General features: G+C 33.9%; 2 protein-coding genes across 2 annotated transcripts; both read left to right on the top strand.

Annotated features, from left to right (window-relative positions):
* The first annotated feature begins 2486 nt into the window (after nt 1-2486).
* On the top strand, nt 2487-4871 carry LOC144998514 (putative anion transporter 5). The gene is made up of 2 exons (XM_078958256.1): nt 2487-2593; nt 3333-4871. Exon 2 carries the CDS (start codon nt 3461-3463, stop codon nt 4772-4774), a length of 1314 nt encoding a protein of 437 aa, XP_078814382.1. The 5' UTR covers nt 2487-2593; nt 3333-3460; the 3' UTR covers nt 4775-4871.
* Nucleotides 4872-8912: 4041 nt separating this feature from the next.
* Nucleotides 8913-10240, top strand: LOC145045822 (uncharacterized). Its single transcript, XM_078994131.1, has 3 exons — nt 8913-8994; nt 9066-9947; nt 10053-10240. Exons 1-3 carry the CDS (start codon nt 8913-8915, stop codon nt 10238-10240), a joined length of 1152 nt encoding a protein of 383 aa, XP_078850257.1.
* Nucleotides 10241-20387: the final 10147 nt, after the last annotated feature.

A 20387-nucleotide genomic window follows, 5' to 3' on the forward strand; every position in this document is an offset into this window, starting at 1 on the left:
AAGAACACACACACACACACACATTTTAGGGTTTGAGAGGGACAAAAAGCATAAGGGGAGGCTGGTGGAGGCCAATGATCCTTTAAATAGGGTGTAAAACCCCTAGAATTTAGGGTTTCATCTGCCAGCTCCTACTCGCTGAGTCCCTTGGTGGACTCACCGAGTAGGTCACTAAACACGCGTTCCATTCCCACTGCTACTTGGCGAGTAGGGCAACCAACTCGCCGAGTAGGACATAAGACCAATTATTCTTTAATTAAATTTATACCTGGAATCGGGACGTTACATGGACCCAAAAAGATTAGATCTTGGTGAGTATGAGCTACTCCGAAGCCTTTTAGTTGCATTTCCAGTTAGGATATAGTGTCTCAATGCTTAAAGGTGCAAGATTTAAGGCAGTTTAGTCCCCATTCTTGAGTTAAGACGTAGGAAAGGGCTTATGGATTGTAGTATAGCTGGCGCGTACGCCGCACGTACACCCATATACGCCGTGCGTACTGTCTCCGACTGAGGTACGCTGCGCGTACCATTGTGTACGTCGGGCGTACGGCTTATGCAGTCTCATTTAATGTTGGGCTCAAATCTTTGGGCCTTATGTGGAATTTTGGTTTGTAATCGTGGGCCGATGGTTTTGGATAAGTCGGGCCCTGAAATTCATTATTGGATCATTAGTAGCTTATTTGGGACTTTTAGGCCTTGTGGCCCATGATGGTTACAAAATTTGGATGATAGGCCCATTAGTGAAGGAATGACCTTTGGGCCACTATAGAGGATCTTGGACTTAGATTTCTTGGCTTTTAATTAGGGTAAACTATAATCTTAATTGTATCATTGTTCAGTGCGTGGTTTCAGACTGTTAGGCGAGCAACTTTCATGTTCAACAGATTGAGGTGAATCTTCTCACCACACTCATGGGTCGAAGGCACCAATGCCGACCCATTAATTGATATGTGATGATAGTAATGGAGTATGTAAACGTTGCTATTTGGTATATACGTGGATTTATGTGAAGACCATGGGAGGAGCTCATGACATATGATAAAACCATGGGAGGAGCCCATGGCCTGGTGATACAAGACCATGGGATTAGCCCATGACATTCCAAGTGAAGACCATGGAGGGAGTCCGTGGCAAACTTATGTGTGTGTGTGTGTATATATATATATATATATATATATATATATATATATATATATATATGTGTGTGTGTGTGTGTGTATGTGTGTGTGTGTGTGTGTGCGCGCGTGCGCATTGTATTATGTGATTATATGATTCAGGTATTAGGGGAAACTCAATAAGCTTGTGCTTACAGTTTTATTGAATGTTTCAGGTACCTCTATTGATAAAGGGCAATGGTCTGACTTGATGGCGCGACGTGCGTTCTCAGTGATTTCATATTTTGCTTTTGTATTCTGAACTTTAAATAATATGGCTTTGTAATGGGATTTTTGGACATCTTGTGGTTGATATTCATGAAATTAAAAGTTAAAAATTTTCTATAAAATTTGGGCTGTTACAAAAAATGACCTAAACCCTAGAAAAAAAGAATAATTTTGTTAGAATTAGATAATATTTGATGTTTATTAAATTGGGTTTTGAAAACTTAAAACTAGAGTCTAATAGATATTACAACATCTTGAATTGATGCACTTTAGTTTAGATCACATGTAACACAAGATTCAAGATTCCAATGATATATGTTGGATTATTTGTGATCAAAAGAAATATGAAGTTGGTGATTAATATGATGTACAAAAAAACAAAACCGAAAATACATATTGTTTCTATTGGAAGTTAAAATAATAAGAATATATTGACATCTTTTTATGTTATGTTTTAGAAAATTACATGTTTTATTTTATTTTATTTTTTATTTTAGCATTATTTTGATGAAAAACTAATGAAAAAAAAAAAAACTGAAACAAAAAACCCAATGTTTTGGTATTTCCAAACTCAAAAACCAAAATTCTTTGTTCGGTTTTGGTTTAGTACATAAACCTTAGCAAATAACAAACTTTGTTGAATTACGTTTGGTTTTTTTTGAAAGTTTTTATTTATTTATTTATTTTTATTTTTTATTTTATATAAATAAAATTGAAATAAAGTAATGAGTTTGTAGATAAATTGTTGAAAATTTAGAGGTTTTTTTTTTCCAAATCATTTCATATATTTTTAGAAATATTTATCTTAGCTATTTTTTAGATTCTTTTAACCAGCAAAATATGTATTAAAAAAAATTTCAAAAATATTGCGAGATTGAGTATACTTGGGAATTCACTATTAACATCCTCAAGCCTTTTGCTATAAAAATATTTTTTATTTCAGAAAAACACAATCTTACGAATTTACGAACATTTTTATATGAAGATCATTTTATTTAAAACAATTTTCTTGGAACAGCAATTTTATTTAAAACATTATTATTATGATTTGCTTTACCTTTTTAAGATAAAAATTTATAATGGGGTACGTAAAGGCCAACGACCTCTTTCCTTCCTATTCATGACATAAACCTGTTTTCTTCAAAAACCCTATTTACGTACGTCTCCTCCTCTCGCTTTTCACCCTGGAGACGTTCTCACCTTCAAAGCAGGTATGATCTTCATGTCTTTTACATTTGCCCAAATGTTCACTTCGATTCATCAAAACCCTAAATCAGAGCTGCACAATGCTAGTTTTTGTTGCTCTTTGCGGGATACAATCGTTTCGATCATTTTTATTGTTTTCACGATGTCATTTGTGCTTTTGTGAAATGTGAATGCGAAATGCTTAGAGGAACTTTCTACTTTGAAATTTAATGAATTTGAGGAATAACAGAGTTCAGTTAGCTAAGAGGAAGATTCTATTTTCATATTTATGCAACTTTGTGTTCCTTGAAAGGGATCGTTTAGTGTGAGCAGCTGACAAGGACTTCTTGATGACCATACAAAGTCTTAGCATTGCTCTCATGATTAGGGATTAATGAAGAGTAGAATTACTCCAAAATGTGATAACTTAGGCCACATTTCAAGTGTTGTTATGGGAGTGATAAAGTCTGTGACAAATTGGTGTCAGATAGTAACCTTGAAACTTAAATTTGTGTATCAAACTAGCAATTTAATTTAACCTTATGATATCAAAGTTCCTCTGCTCAGTCCTTATGATACCTCCCCTGTCCAGTATTTATCATTAAATTGTGGTAACTCAATGGGATTCCCTGTGATTGAGTAGCAATTTAACCATGTATTGATCAATACACCTTTCATCCATTTTCTGTTAAGACTCTTTACTTCTTTTCACTGACTGCATACCTCTCGATTAATGCATATTTCATCCGTTTTCTGTTGCTGCAGCCATGGTATTTTCAAAGTAATGTCATTTCCATCTTCCAAAACAACAATGGTGAAGATCATGTAGTGGATCAGAAGACAATATCAAAGTGGGCTAGAAAGGTTAAGCTGTTTCACATCAAGCTAAAGGAATGAAGAACACAAAGTTCCCTATACGCTATCTAATCGTCATTTTGACCTTCCTTTGCACCTGTGTATGTTACATTGAACGTGTAGGCTTCTCAATTGCATACACAATTGCTGCAGATGATGCAGGAGTTAGTCAATCAAGCAAAGGCACAATCCTGTCAACATTCTATTACGGGTATGCTTTTTCTCAGGTCCCTGGTGGGTGGGCAGCTCAAAAGATTGGAGGAAGGCGAGTTCTCCTTTTCTCATTTGTGATATGGTCTTTAACATGTGCATTATGTCCATTAGATCCAAACAGAGTAATGGCTCTAGTTATAGCTCGTTTGCTTGTTGGGGTAGCTCAAGGGTTTATCTTTCCCTCTATTCATACGGTTTTAGCACAGTGGGTCCCACCACACGAAAGGTCAAGATCTCTTTCTCTCACAACTTCTGGAATGTACCTAGGTGCTGCTCTTGGCATGCTTTTTCTCCCTACTTTAGTGAAATTCAAGGGCCCACAATCTGTTTTTCTTGCTGAGTCAGCTTTAGGTGGTTTATGGTCACTTCTTTGGCTAAGATTTGCTAGTGATCCACCTCGTTCTGATCACCCGAAAGCAACTGCAGCTGGTTTTGGAGAATATTTGTTGCCAATTAGAGATTATCAAAAGTTGAAGGCAGAAATAATAACCACTCAAATCCCATGGAGGAAAATCTTTCTGAGCTTACCTGTTTGGGCTATTTTAGTCAATAACTTCACATTCCATTACGCGTTATACGTGCTTATGAACTGGTTGCCAACATACTTTGAACTTGGGTTGAAGTTCAGTCTTCAAGAAATGGGTTCTTCTAAAATGATGCCATATCTGAACATGTTTGTTTTTTCAAATATTGGTGGGATTATTGCTGACCACATGGTAACAAACAGAATCTTGTCTGTGACAAATACACGAAAGGTTTTGAATACTGTAGGGTTTTTAGTGTCTGCAGTCTCATTAATGTTGCTTCCTGTTTTTAGAACATCTGAAGGGGTGATACTTTGTTCTTCAGTGGCTCTTGGTTTTCTTGCATTAGGAAGAGCTGGATTTGCAGTGAATCATATGGATATTGCTCCTAGATATGCTGGAATTGTGATGGGTGTCTCTAATACAGCTGGCACTTTAGCTGGTATTGTTGGGGTTGAGCTTACTGGGCAGCTTCTAGAAGCTGCAAAAACCAAGAATTCAGATCTTTCTAGTCCCGATAGCTGGAGGGCAGTTTTTCTTATACCTGGATTACTCTGCATTGCAAGTTCTTTGATTTTCATTCTATTTTCAACTGGAGAGAGAATATTTGATTGAGGTTTGTAATGATATTATTCCTCATGTAACACACAGCTTGTGGTTTCATTTGATAGGGTTAAATGCATGAATAGCAACGTACCTTCATTGATTTGTTTATTATAGCATCCTACATTTGTATTTTGAAAAATTCAGTTAGTTTTTTCAATGTCATGTGAATACATAGTTTTGTAGATTTTTCAAATCACTGTCTTGTAGCAACAGGACTTGCAAAAGCTGGAAGAAAAGGAAGGCCCAACAAATCCTCTAAATCTAATGAAAGAAATAATAATTTACATAAATTAAATAAATCCATCTTTAAAACCTGTCAAATTTTTGGTTGGCAATCAATAATTCTAAATTTTTATTATGTATCAAAATTTTTTTTTTCATCGTAAATATATATGATTGGACTTTATATATTTATACCAATATACTAACTTGGCTTTTATATGTTCAACGTATTATTCCTTATCTATATTATATTTTTTAATGTATTTAATCAAATTAGAATTTTTACATCTATGTGGAAGACAAACATGAAAAAGTTATAGTGTTAACGCATTTCACCTTTAAATTTTTTATAACTTTTATTATGTTACGTAACTGGAACTTTAAGTAGTGTGTGTCCCAGTAACAACATATCCATTGTCGGTCTATCATTGACCAAGTGGTATAATGGAGAGTTGTTGGTGGGTTTAACATTTGAATTTGATTAGATATATAAATATAATATTATAAAAGATAATTTAAAAAAAAAATTAGTGAAGACAAAAACAAACAGAAAGTATTAACTGTATAACAAACAAGAATATTTGTCATCAATATTCCGCAAACGTTATCAATGACCATAGCAGTTTCGGATTAAAATTTTGTCAAAAGAGTACATATATTATTTGTGCATATGAGATATTTACTTCACGTGTACCTAGCTGAGACGACATTCAGTACATAATAACTGCAAATAAATGTGTAAATTCAAAAGATATAGATATACTAATATACATGCACATAACAACACCATTATATGTAATTATGAATTTACGATGGATACCAATTCAATTTGAATAAATATTTCTACACGTAAGATTCTGATTTGACAAAACGAAAAAGAAAACCCACGTTCGATAGTCAAATGGTTATCTATATATATTTGAACTGAATGAAAACGTAAAAAGTAAAAAAAATATAGAGTATAAAGCAATATGATAAGTGGGAGAACAAAATATGGTACCACCACTCACAAATGGAATGTGGTGATTATGTGTATGCACATCTCGGTGTGATTACTTACTGACTACCACTTCATTTTTGTAATGTTTGGTTTTATATTTTTAGATGTATTTTTTATATTATTTTTAGTGGTTGGAGTTTGAAGCCCGGCTTCTAGTGACACTTTCGTCAGTTGTCTCATAGGTGCCGCCCTATAAAGAGCAGATAAGTTAAAGAAACTTAAGTAGCGTAGGTAAGTTAATCTAATATAATATTTTTGATAATATAAATTACAAAACACACCATTTTTGTTCTTTCGAATTCCAATAATTTCATTATTATCTATTTCAAATATATAGATGAAAACTTAATCTTAATAATTATAAGGTTTGCAATTTCATTATTATTATATAGGTTAGTATTGGTTTATTTTCTTAAAAGTATATATAGATCTCAAAAAACTATACGATTAGTTTTATAAATATTTTCAAAATAATATCAATTAAAATGTTAAGGTTCTATATTTGATTTTTAGTATTACTACGTATTCTAACCATTTTCAGTAAATTTATTTTTCATCAAAATGTTAATAATATATTTTATTATTTTCAAAATTCGTATTATTAATGACCGACCAATTTGGGAAGAATGGATGGATGACACATATTATGAGGTATTTGTACTTAACATTTTTTATTTTTTATTGTATTTTTGTTAAATGTATGTTTTTCTCTGTGTTATGTTTAGAGAGACGATATTTATCCAATCGAGACAAATGAAGTAGATGAAATAATAGCTTGAATGTATTTGAAACGGATATCCATCCAATGTACACAAATGAAGCAGAAGAACTGATTTATGAACTATTATTATCGTCAAATGTTGATAAGGGTTCTATTATAATGTATTAGTAACTTGTCAATTATTTTTAAGCCATACAATTGTTATACCCCGGCCGAGGCGGCGGAATATAAGGTTTGATTTGAAAATCAAATATAAATGTAAGGATATTTAATGAAAATAATATATTTTATTATTTTCAAAATTCATATTGATCGACCAATTTATAACTTTATTAAAATAATATGCGTGCCAATAAAATGTATTAATATGTGTGCCGATAAAATGATCATTTTATCGATAAAATATAATATTACAATTTTATACCTTCGGTTTACATTGTAGTTTTAGAAAAGATCCTAGATTTTATCAATTTAAATCTTAAACCCTTAAAACTTTATTAATTTTGAAAACTAACAAATAGAAACATATTACTTATTCATAAAAGTTGTTTAATTAAAATGATCTCATGATACATTTACAAGAAGAGTAATAATAAATATTATTAAATATTAATAGAAAAAAAATTAATTTGTTAAATAAGAAATATAAACTATGAAATATTAACAAAAATAGAAGGGATAAAAATGAAAATTTGGTTACAATTTCTTTCTATATATAGAGGATTGGTATTTCTTATATGGTAAAATGAAAGCGACTGGCTGAAAGTAACTTTCCTTAAAAGCAAACATATGATATTTGTTATAAATATAGATTTTATTAAATGACAAGTTGGGAATAATCGATGGGTGACACATATTATAAGATATTTGTACTTAACCTTTCTTCTTCTTCTTCTTCTTCTTCTTATTATTATTATTATTATTATTATTATTATTATTATTATTATATATGTTTTTCTCTTTGTTATGTTTAGAGAGATGATATTCATCCAATGGAGACAAATGAAGTAGATGAAAATAATAGCTTCAATGAAAGTAATTATTTTTTCGATGACATATCACCATTCGAAATGGATATTCATCCAATAGACACAAATGAAGCAGATGAAAATGAAAGTTTGAACGAAAGTCATTATTTCTTCGATGACACATCACCCTTCAAAACAAATAAGGTATAAATTCATTAGTATGTTGTTACTGTAATGTAAGCATCAAGTGGATTTGTCTGCTACTGATAATAATATAATTGTTAGGTGTTCAATTTTCGTCAAGAATTGATGGATTGGGTGCAAAATATGGCAAATACTTTAGGTTATGTCATCATCATAAAAAATTCTAAACGTAACTTTAATGTTGTATTTCAATGTGACCGTGGAGGTACATACAAAAGTACACAAATCTCAAAAAAAAAAAAAAAAACATGGACAAAAAAAATTAATTGTGCATTTAGCCTACAAGGTAAATATTCGTCAATAGATAATTCTTGGAAGATAAAAATGATATGTGAATTTCATAACCATGAGCCGTCATTATATTTAGAAGGTCATCCTTATCCACGACGACTAACTGAATATGAATGTCGAATAGTGGTAGATTTGTTGAAAAAAAATGACAAACCAAAAGATATATTATCTGCACTAAAAAACCTAAATCCGAAAAATGTATCTACTCTCAAAACTATCTACAATGCAGATGAAAAACTTCGACGTAGGGAGAGAGAAGGTAAAAATCAAATGCAAGGTGTTATGGAATTTCTAGATCAAAATGGATATGTTTATTATAGTCGTGCAAATGTTTTGACAAATAAGTTAGAAGATTTATTCTTTTCTGATCCAAGATCATTAGAAATATGGCGTGCATTTCCACATGTCTTGTTAATGGATGCACCATATAAGACAAACAAGTACAAGATGCTTCTATTGGAGATTGTTGGTGTAACTCCAAAAAATATGACATTTTCCATTGCATTTGTGTACATGCATGAAGAAAAACAATCCAACTATGTTTGGGCTTTAGACTGTCTAAAATCGGTAATGGAAGGATATATGTTGCTGCGTGTTATTGTGACTGATAGAGAAATGGCTCTCATGAACGCATACACTATTATATTTCCAGATGCTAAAGGATTACTTTGCAGATGGCATATAAATAACAATATCATGAAGAAATGCAAATCATGTTGGGATGTTCTTTATACGTCATAGATGAGGTTGGTTAACTCTGAAACAAAGGAAGCATACAACAAGAATTTGGCACAAGTTGAAAAAACTACGAAAAATTATCCATGTATTTCTTTAAATATACATTATAATATGTTATAATTCATTACATCAACTGAATTTTTTTATGTATTTCAGATGCATTTTCTTATCTAAACAAAACATGGTTGACACCATACAAAGAAAAGTTTGTGTCTGCATGGACCGATAAGTTTCTTAACTTTGGCAACCACACAACTAATAGAGCTGAAAGTCAACGTGCCAAGTTAAAAAGATATGTCGAAACATCACAATCAGATATCGCCAAATCATTGAAGCGTATTGCTGATGTTGTTGAGTCACAATACACAGGTATAAAAGCAAGTCTTGCGCATAACAAAATTTTGAGTGTACATCGGTACTACGAAATACCACATCTAAAACCATTGTGTCATTTCGTTTCAATTTATGCACTTGATATCATTTTCAAAGAATATGAGCGGTCCAAAGAATTTGGATTTGTTTATGAAAATTGTGGATGTCAAGTACGTACAAGTTATGGGCTGCCATGTGCGCATGAACAAGCTATATTTGTTAAAAAAGGTCATTATGTACCGCTTCATTCAGTAGATAAGTTTTGGAAGAAACTTGATTTATTAGAATGCAAATCGTTAGAAGATGACAATTTGGGTTGTGTAGTTGAGGTAAATTTGTTTAATGCTCATTACGAAAAACAATCAAGACCTGTTAAGTTAAGTGTAGCAAGGAAGTTACTAAACTTAATCAAGCCGTCAACAACTTTAGTTTCTGAACCTGCTACTCACAAAAATACTCGTGGGCGCCCCTCCTTAAAGAAGAAACTTTTCAACAAAACCCATATCGATTTAAACCAGGACCCACCAACTCAAGATCCACCACCTCAAGATCAATCGACTCAAGCACCACCAACTCAATATCCGTCTCGACGTAGCATTTCTACTTATACGCATGATTATATGTGGTCTAATTTGTTTGATCTAAACCAGGAACCGGATAGGCACAGTACGTACTCGTTCCGAGAACCTCCAATGTTCCACTCAACTTTTCATTAGGAACAATCGATGAATAGCTCGTACTTCAACCAAGAACAAGTAATGTATAATTCAGATCCACTTATGAATGAAATTCCGCATGAATTTCATCCATATGTCACAAACATACAAAACGTGAGGGGAGATGGAAATTGTGGATTTCGTGCAATAGCTGCGTGTCTCGGTTATAGTGAAGATAATTGGCGTCAAATCCGCTTAGATTTACAGAATGAGTTGTTAGCACACCCAGCTGAGTACGCATAGATTTTTGATTATGATTTAAACATCATACATCACTCATTGAATTTCAATGGATCACATTTCGCACCAAAAGATCGTTGGTTGATTATGCCGGTCACTAGCTTTCTCATTGCTAACAAGTATAATGTAATAGTTATTTTTCTAAGCAAAGATAGTCCATCAACATGTTTTCCACTATAGCTTGGTCCCCAAGACATCTCAATTTATAGAGTTGTTGTTATTGCTCTTGTTAGAGGTGATCATTATGTGAAGGTTGATTTACATAGAGCATATCCAATACCTACTATTTTACCATTTTGGCGTCACAACAGATCATCACGGTCTGCTGGATGGGAAACTGTTTATGCTGCTCGCCTGAATTCCTACATTTCTCCATTTGCAACACACAATAATTGTAACAATTCTACAGTTATAATATCTGATAATTAATAAAATCAAATTTATGTTTTGTTGTTTACAATTATTAAGATCTCTATAAATTAAAAAAAATTGTTTTTTTTTTTTTTTTTTTTTTTTTTTTTTAATTTAGCAAACTTATATATGTGCGATTATGATGTTTCAAAAAAAAGATTAAATATTTTGAACTACAATCTAGAAACTAATCACAGTCTACAATATATATATATATATATATATATATATATATATATATATATATATATATATATATATATATAAGTTTTAAAAAGTGTAAGGTTTAATTTTAAAATAAATACAAATATAAGGTATTGAATTGAAAACTTACATCTTCTTTAAGTTTTAACAATAGTCGATGCAAATTCAATCTAATACTATTAAAATTAGTCAAATTTATTAAGTGATGGGTATCAAATCAATCGTGTCTTCGTGCATTTGGAATTCAATTGGTGGGTTTAGAATTCGTGTTATTATTTTTCAAAAAATAATCAAAATTGGCTAAATATCATGTTGCTCCTATTAGCACGAATAAATTCATGTATAATCGATGATTACAATGAATCCCATCATATTTGTTATTTTCGAAATTTCAATCGTTTTTATATTTTTTAACTGAGATAATGATTTAAAAAGGGTAATATATTTTTTGATTTGTACATATTTGGTTATTAGAGGTTTTTTTTTCGTCCATATTTACCCATTTAACTTGTTAATCTGTACACATTTAGGTGCTGTTTGTTTTTTTGAAGCCAAAATGTCTGCAATCTGCGGACCACATCTGCAAGCCTCTGCAGTAGAAGAGGTGGACCTAGGGATGAGCAAAAAGACCGAACCGGTCGGAACCGGCCCGAACCGGACCGGAACCGGGAACCGGCTTCGGCCAAAATTAAGAACCGAACCGGCCCGGCGGTTCTACCGGTTCCGGTTCCACCGGTTCCCGGTTCCTACCGGTTCTTATTATGTCTTCAAATGTTGGAACTAGTCCTCGAAAAATAGCATCATACGGTTCTGGTTTTTGCCGGTTCTACCGGTTCCGGTTATATCGGTTCCGGTTCCTACCGGTTCTCGGTTCAAAAAATCCACAAAAATAACATCCCGGTCCCGGCCCGACCGGTTCCATCAAGTTCCGGTTCCGGTGCCGGTTCCGGTTCCGGTACCGGTTCCGGCCGGTTCCTCGGTCCATATGCTCATCCCTAGGTGGACCAAACGTCTGCAGTCTGCAATAATAAGACTGTTTGTTTTTTAACGTATGCAGACTATTGAAATAAACTGAATTTTAAATAAAATGATTTTTTCAACTCTAAAATTTTAATTTTAATAATAATAGTCTTATAACCATGGTTCTACAAAGCGCGCCATGGCGCGAGGCGTGGTGTAGCCGTTACGAAAACGTCCAATGCGAGTTTGTGAAGTGTGGCTCCCAAATAACATGTCAAGGCGCGCCTTATCGCGTTATGGCTCGAGTTTTTTTTCAAGGCGCGAGTTTTTTTGTTTTTTTTGTTTTGTTTTTTTATCGGGCCTAAAATAAATGAGTTTTTGTTAACTATTTTTCTATTAGATATTAATATAACACTTCTAAAAGCTTCATATATTTGATAAAATTCAAAAATTATATGATTTATATATTTTAATGTATATAATATAGTCACGCTTGAAAAACGCCATGGCTCGCCAAGGCTTGTCATGACTTAACTTTTATCATGCCGTCAAGCCACGCCTTACGTTATTTAGAACCTTGCTTATAACATTGAAAATAAAATTCATACAACTAAATTAGTCATACAATAAAAAAAATTAGGTTTTACAATAACAATTTCATTTAAAACAATTCAATCTATATTGTGCATCAACTGATCAACAATTTCATCCCTTAACTGAGTAATATATTCACGGTCTACTGTAGTACCATGTGTTGGAATCTCGTCTTCATCATCCTCAACGGGAACATTGTTATATCGAAACGGGACATTTGGTTCATCGTATCGTGCGAAATACTCATCACTTAGTCCTTCTCTCCTTATAAAATTATGAAACGTGAAACATGCCATGACAATGTTTCTTTGTGTCACAAACGGAAATGGTGGCATCCTCTTCAATATAGGGAAGCGTGTTTTCAAAACACCAAAAGCACGCTCAATGACATTCCGAAGTTTTGCATGTCCGTGGTTAAATTTTTCTTTATTGGTTAACACACGTCGTTGACGAAAATCTCCAAGCCAATACCTCATATTACTATTACGATAAGGGGCCATAAATCCTCGAGTGTGTGCATACGCGGCATCACAAAGATAATATTTGTCTGTAAAAAATGAAAAACACTAATCAATTTTCAAAGTAAGATAAAAATATTTAAATAAACAAAAACTTACCTGGTGGTGGAAACGGGAATGATGCTTGTGGATCGGCTACTGCTTCTAATAATACTCTAGAGTCATGCGCTACCCCTTCCCACCCAGCCACAACAAATGTAAACATCATGTTGAAGTCACAAATTGCCAATACGTTTTGGTAGCAATCTCCCTTTCCCTTACTTCTATCTAACTCTTGTTTCTTAGCAGGGACAACAACATGTATCAAAGTGCCATCAAGTACACCAACTGTCCCTTTGAAAACCCATCGTAGCCTCCTATTATGTCCTGGAATGTTTGAATTCGGATTAAAAGAATTTGGTACTATAACATCTTGTGCGAAAAATATCATTTTTTCCAACACTTCATAAAAAAATTTATGAACTGTTTGCTTCAAGTGTTGAAATCTCCGCTTGATAATCACGTAACGTTGATTATGGCCGATCATCATAAAAAACATAGCCATCTTTTCCTCAACTGATACATGTTTTCTGCCCTTTAATGAGTAATTTGCTCTAAAATGAGCACATAGTCGTACAAAAGAGTCACAGGACATACATAGTACTTCAACACATTGTAAACGATTACGATGTAACAACTCCAATGTGTATTCATGTCCCGTCATTTTCGAATCATTATCCCGCAATCGTTTCACACCCCTCTTCCAAAAATAACACATGTACGAGTACATAAGAATGACGAGAAGTAACTTTTGATTGTGACCCATTATAAACCTAAAATAAACAAAGTAGAATTAAAAAAAAACATTACAATAATCATATTTCAAGTAGCAAATAAACATTACAAAAACCATATTTCAAGTAGCAATTTTTTTTTTTTTACATAAACTATATTTCAAGTAGCAAATAAAAATTACATAAACCATATTACAAGTACCATCAAAACATTAGATAAACCATATTCCAAGTAGAAAAATAACAAAAAATAGTTCCAACAAAAGCAAATAAGACCTAACAAATAGTTTCAACACTAGAAAAATCATCGGACAATCTTCCCATCCTTCAACACTCCTAAACTTGTACCCGTCATCTCAAGCCATCCTCGTAATATCTTGGGAATATCGGGCAAATGCATCCACATCTCTCTCATGTTCGTGGTCCCTCCAAAAATATGATATGCAACAAAGCGTAAAGGATCTGTAGGGCCTAATTGAAGCACCTCTAACTTCTCTAAACATTGAGGAATTGTATACCCTTTAGTCAAACTTTACAGAGATTTTTTCATTTCAAATGCTAAATCGTCAGTAGTAATAGAAGTTCCATTAGGTGAAGAAGCAGACGATGAGGCACTAGTAGGTATAGGAGTTGAGGGTTTAACCCTTTTGTTTGGGTTACCAGATGGTGAAGCAGTATATGGTGAAGCAGCAAAAGGTGAAGCAGCTGAAGGTGAAGCAGCAAAAGGTGGTGGCCCACGATGGGAAGTGTCATCACCTCATCATCTATTGCATGAAAAGGGGTGGCGGTAATATGAAGTGGTGGAACACGACAAGAGGATGCTCCAGCTACTGATGATGACTGGGTTGAGTAACTCCTAAAATTACCAGTGGCACTATTTCCATCAAAAAGACGTGCACAAAGATCTGGAAAAGGTAATGGAATTTTTCTCAATGAAGCAGCCTTCGGATGCCCCTAAACCCAAATGTAACAAAAAAAAAGTATAAGAATATTACGGAACTTCAAACTTAAATGTTTTTTTATATGTATTAATCTATGTACCTTCTTAAAATCATCCCACTCCTCGGATGTGAAGTTAAAAGTGTTTCTTTGAGAATTGTATATATTACCAGTTTTGTTTTTTAAATATACCCATCCTGTGTATTTGGCTTTCAGATTGTCATATGAAATTTTCATTTGTTTTTGAGTCAACTCAACCCCAAATTTCTCCTTAAGAACTCTTCCAAACCTTATCCATGAATCTTTCTGCAAACTCAAGCCTTTTCTACCAACACTTTCCAATTCTTCAACACAAGTATCCAATAAGCATTTTAAATGCTCATTGGTCCAATGTTATTTTTCACCCATTTCTAATAAAAAAAATAACAATTTGAGACAAAAAAAAGTAACAATTTGAGACAATTAACAGTCAACAAATAACAACAGTTTTAAGCACTTTCAACAACAATTTGAGACAATTTTAAGCACATTCAACAACAATTTTAAGAACAAATCAACAAGAATCACAACATTCACAACAATATTCTTATTTCCAACACTTGATTACATCAATTACAACAACATCTAACATCAAATTTAAGAAAAAAAACATTTTCAGCAAAAGTAATCAAGAAATTTGACTAGATTATAGACTTTTCAGCAAGAATAAACATCAAATTTTAAGAATAAACAAGCAATTTCAGCAAAAGAAATCAAGAAATTACAACATTCACAACAATATTTCTTATTTCCAGCACTTGATGTCATCAATTTCAACAACAAATAACATTAAATTTAAGAAAAAAAAACCATTTTCAGCAAATAGAATCAGCAAGAGTAAACATCAAATTTAAGAATAAGCAAACAATTTCAGCAAAAGATATCAAGAAATTACAACATTCACAACAATATTTCTTATTTCCAGCACTTGATTTCATCAATTTCAGCAACATCCAACAAGAAACTTATGCAAGAAAGGAAAAGCAATCAATAAATTTAAGAAGATTATAGACTTTTCAGCAAGAATAAACACCAATTCCATGTGAAATTTGAATAAAAAGGAAACAGAGCATACCTTCGATAGCTACCAGGTCCGACAGCCGAGAGGAAGCGCAATCTGAAGTCCGGCGTTCTGGTCGGCGTGTTGTGGTCGGCGACGGTTAGCGTTGTGGTCGGTGGAGTGCGGCAGGGAGATCGGTGATGGTGGAGCGAGGGTTGAGGCGTCGATGGTGAAGATGGGTTCGTTCAAGAAGGAGTCGATTGGAAGTAGCGGCATTTTTTAGGTTAAAAGCTCGTAGATGTTAGAAGTGGGTGGTCCATGTCTGTATGGTGAAGACTTCGCGCAGACGTTTTTAGATCTTAGCCCTTTGAAAAAACAAACAATCTGCGGGGATAAAAGTCTGCGCGTTGTCTGCGGGGCACAGACAAAAGTGGTGCTTGTAACACCCAAAGTTTGGAAGGCAAAGAAAAGAAAGAAAACCTTAATTTTAAGGGAGACTCGACGAGTCCAAGGATGAAATCGGCGAGTCCGAGCGGGATCCGGGTCGAGGAGTAAGTGACCGAATCGGCGAGTCGACCAAGGGGACTCGGTGAGTCTGGTCTGTGCGAGGAAAACCCTAAAATCGGGACTTGGAGCCTATTTAAACGCCTCATTCTCTCACCTAGGGTTCCTTTACTGCCTCTTTCACCCAGAACATCGAACCCTAAGCCCCATTGTTGCTCATTCAAGCTTTCAAGCCATTTGTGGGGTGATTTGAAGGAAGAAGAAGTAGGGGAATCATTGAAGCTTCAAGGATTGGCCTTGGATCCGAAGATTGGAGAAGTTTTCTGAGGTATTGAAGGTATTAAGTCGTTCTCTCCTTTAGATCTAGTATGGTTGTGAGTTTTGGGGGTTTTCTAGCCATGACTAGTTACCTCTTTTGAGTTAGAAGCTAGATCTGAAGTTGCTACTTCAGATCTAAGCTCATTATGGTTTTGAGAAGCATAAAGTAGCAGCCCTTGAGTTGATTTTGGAGCCTCTTTGCCTTAAACCCTAGTTTATGGTGTATTTTGCTTAGATCTCCTTCTTTACATGTAAAGTTTGCAAATTTACGTGAGGGTAGATCTACAGTTTGGAGTCCATGCATGACTCAAAATCCCTCTGCATGTAAAGGGATTTGAATGGACTCGGTGAGTCCTTTGAGTGGACTCGGCGAGTAGCATGAAGGTGAGGAGCAACTCAACTAGTGGGATGAACAGATCGTCGAGTCAGATGAAGATTGCCTTGTACTCAACGAGTCTGTTCTTGGACTCGGCGAGTCAGGTTGTGAAACCCCAAACCCTTCGAGTTGAGACTCGAATCAGTGAGTCAGGTGGAGACTCGGTGAGTTGGACAGGTCAGGACTCAGAAATCGGTAGACTCAGCGAGTCATGGACTGACTCGGCGAGTCGAGACGCGAAAGGAAGGATTCTGAATATATGAACTCGGCGAGTCAGTAGGGTGACTCGGCGAGTAGGGTTGACCTGGAAGGTTGACCTTGACCAGGACTTTGACTTGGACTAGGGTTGACTTGGTTGTCTTTCGGGGGTCAGTTAGGCTTAGTATTGCCTTGATATTGTTAGTTCGGGGAGCAAGGGGAGCAGGAGTTCAGTGAGTTGCTGGGCAACAGCTAGTGAGATCATCAGCAAGTTCAGCCAGTGCAGGTGAGTTTCCCTTTGTGTGAATGGGTCTAAGGCCACAATACCGACCCATGTAGTTATGAGTAGAAGACCCGGGGGTTAGCCCTAGGCACAATATGCTAGTATGATTTTCAGGACGAGGTCCCTTAATAACGGGCGGGTGCCTAAGGATTTGTTTATATGATAGTCTATACTTGTTGTCTGTGTGATACATGTATGTGCCTGGTAGGGAGGTGAGTGTGGGCGAGGTCCCGTATCTCACCAATAGCAGAGTGTGGATGGTGTTCCACATCTCATTAGTAGCAGAATAGGGGCGAGGCCTAAGCTAGAGAAGGAGTGAGAGTGGGCTGGGCCCGTATCTCACTACCAGTAGGAGCGTGGACGGGGTTCCATGACTCATCAGTAGCAGGACAAGGGCGAGGCCTAGGATAGGCGAGGCCTTAGGACATGATCAGTTGTATGAGTTTAACTTATGTGTTGTGATATGTTACGATATTATTAGTTGGCGGGTGGGGCCCTGTGACAGGCAAGGCCTAAGTAAAACAGATCTGTATCCGAGCGGGGCTCGAAGCCAAGCGGGGCCTGGAGCGGCGGGGCCGTTGTAGCGGGCGAGGCCCGAGGTAGGGGCGAGGCCCAAGATAGCGGGCGTGGCCCAGTATGTGCAGTATGTGGTTATGCATGGTATGTGCTGGGGTGGGGAACTCACTAAGCTTCGTGCTTACGGTTTTCAGTTTTGGTTTCAGGTACTTCCGGTAGTGGAGGGAAGAGCTTGGGGTGATCGCATGGTACACACCATAGATTAGACAACCTGAGAATGTTTACTCTGATAATGAAAATGTGTTTTGAAAACTTATACTCAGATTATGTTTTGGAATGATGACTTTGCTTAAAGTAATGTTTTATTAAAAGAAATTTTTGGTCTTAAATTTTGGGTTGTTGGTCTGGAATGCCAACATGCAACAGGTCTAATCAGTCATCAGACTAGAATACCCAGGTCGACATGCCGCCTTAGCCCAACCAGTCTTATCAAGCCTCCGTGCCTACGACTTACAACCGACTCTCACCAACTATCTTGGCCTACATCACATAGCAGGACCACTTCAACCTATCCCACCACCATATCGCTATCCCACGTAAGATGCCGTGATAAAAACCTGAAGAAATCACTCATAAGTACTGAATGATTACAAAAACAAAATTGACTTATTTTGCAACAATAAAAATATTAAGGATTAAATGTGTACAGAATATTAAGGACTAGATGTGTACAAAATGACAAATATATTACCCTATTAAGTTATTTTTACCGGCTAACCTGGAGTAACCGGTCATAATGATCAAATGTGTACAGTTTAACAAGTTGAAGAGGTAAATGTAAACGAAAAAAATCAGTGACTAAATATGTACAAATCAAAAAATACATTACCCTTTTTGATTTTAGCTCCTTTTGCTTAGATGCAAGTTACAAAACACACCCTTATAAATTTTATTCACTTAAATTTCAATAACTTTACTTGATATATATATATATATATATATATATATATATATATATATATATATATATATATATATAAAAGTGAATACACCCTACAAAATATATAAACTTAGGTATCTAAATCCACCGTACTACATCGTTTTATATCATACTATCATATATGGGTTGTAGTCGTCCAAAGTTTTTAAAATTTAACTTTTAACTTGATTTATTTTAAGGATTTTAGAAATTTTACCATTATCTTAATCTTACATAATTTCATTTGTGTGTGTGTATATATATATATATATATATATATATATATATATATATATATATATATATATATATATATATATATATATATATATATATATATATATATATATGAAAGCTGTTTACCAGCACTAAACGATGAGTGTGAATAGTTTGTTTAGGTGATTTGTTTTTTTCGGCAAGTAAACTACTATAAAGTATCATCTTATTGGCACAAATGTATCGTGTAAAAGTGATCAGGATTTTAACTGAGTGCAATAAATTACTATAAAGTTCTATCAAGCTCCTATATATTTACAGTTAAAATAGTAAACTAATCATAATCATAATGTTCTAAATGATTATTTAGTTAAATACACTTAAAGTTCTAAATAGACAAGTCTAAATGAAGGAACATAAATAAACCTTTTTTTTTTGTATACGTTTAATTCGTTTCTATTTATCTTTTTTCGGTTAATTTAAACGAACGTAAATAAACAAACATTTGTTCTTGTTTGTTCAGTTCGTTTATATGTAGAGAATATGATTATTTTTATTATTCATAATAACCAAATTCTAAATTATTTTGTTACTCTTTTAATAAAAGAGAAAATGATTATGTTATTATAATTTTATAGTATATCTACTGATTCTTTATGATTTTAGTTAAAGAAAATTAAACATAACCACAATCATTAGTAATTATATATATATATATATATATCCGATAAGTATTATTTTTAATAGGAAGTAAGAAGTTTTTTTTCTACATATTTTTTTGACGAACAAAATAAATGAATCACTAGATTAATAAAAAATAACATGATTCACAAAAAAATGCTCAAAAAACATCTCGATGATTCATTTATACAATGATTTTGTTGTTATTCATTAAAATTGTCATGATTTTTTTCTTAATTTACTTAAAATTGAATCATGAAGTTGTTTTTTTTTTGATGAATTATCTTACAAATGAATCATCTAATGATTATTTTGTTTGTTCACTAAAAAAATATGTAGAAAAACACTTATTACATTTCTTCCAAAATTTTTCTTCTTATTTGATCTTGACTCTCTCTTTCTCTCTCTCTCTCTCTCTCTCTCTATATATATATATATATATATATATATATATATATATATATATATATATATATATATATGAGTAGAAGTTCATGACTAAAACCATTAAATAGTAAAATAAATAAGAAATAAACTTAAATTAGTAACTTTCATTGATTTTTAAATGAATTTAATTCCCTAAAAAATGAAAAGAATAAACAAATATTTGTACGATGTTAATATCCGTGACGTCATCTTTT

This window comes from Lactuca saligna, chromosome 5, assembly GCF_052625555.1.
Source record: "Lactuca saligna cultivar CGN05327 chromosome 5, ASM5262555v1, whole genome shotgun sequence".
Classification (NCBI taxonomy): Eukaryota; Viridiplantae; Streptophyta; class Magnoliopsida; order Asterales; family Asteraceae; genus Lactuca; species Lactuca saligna.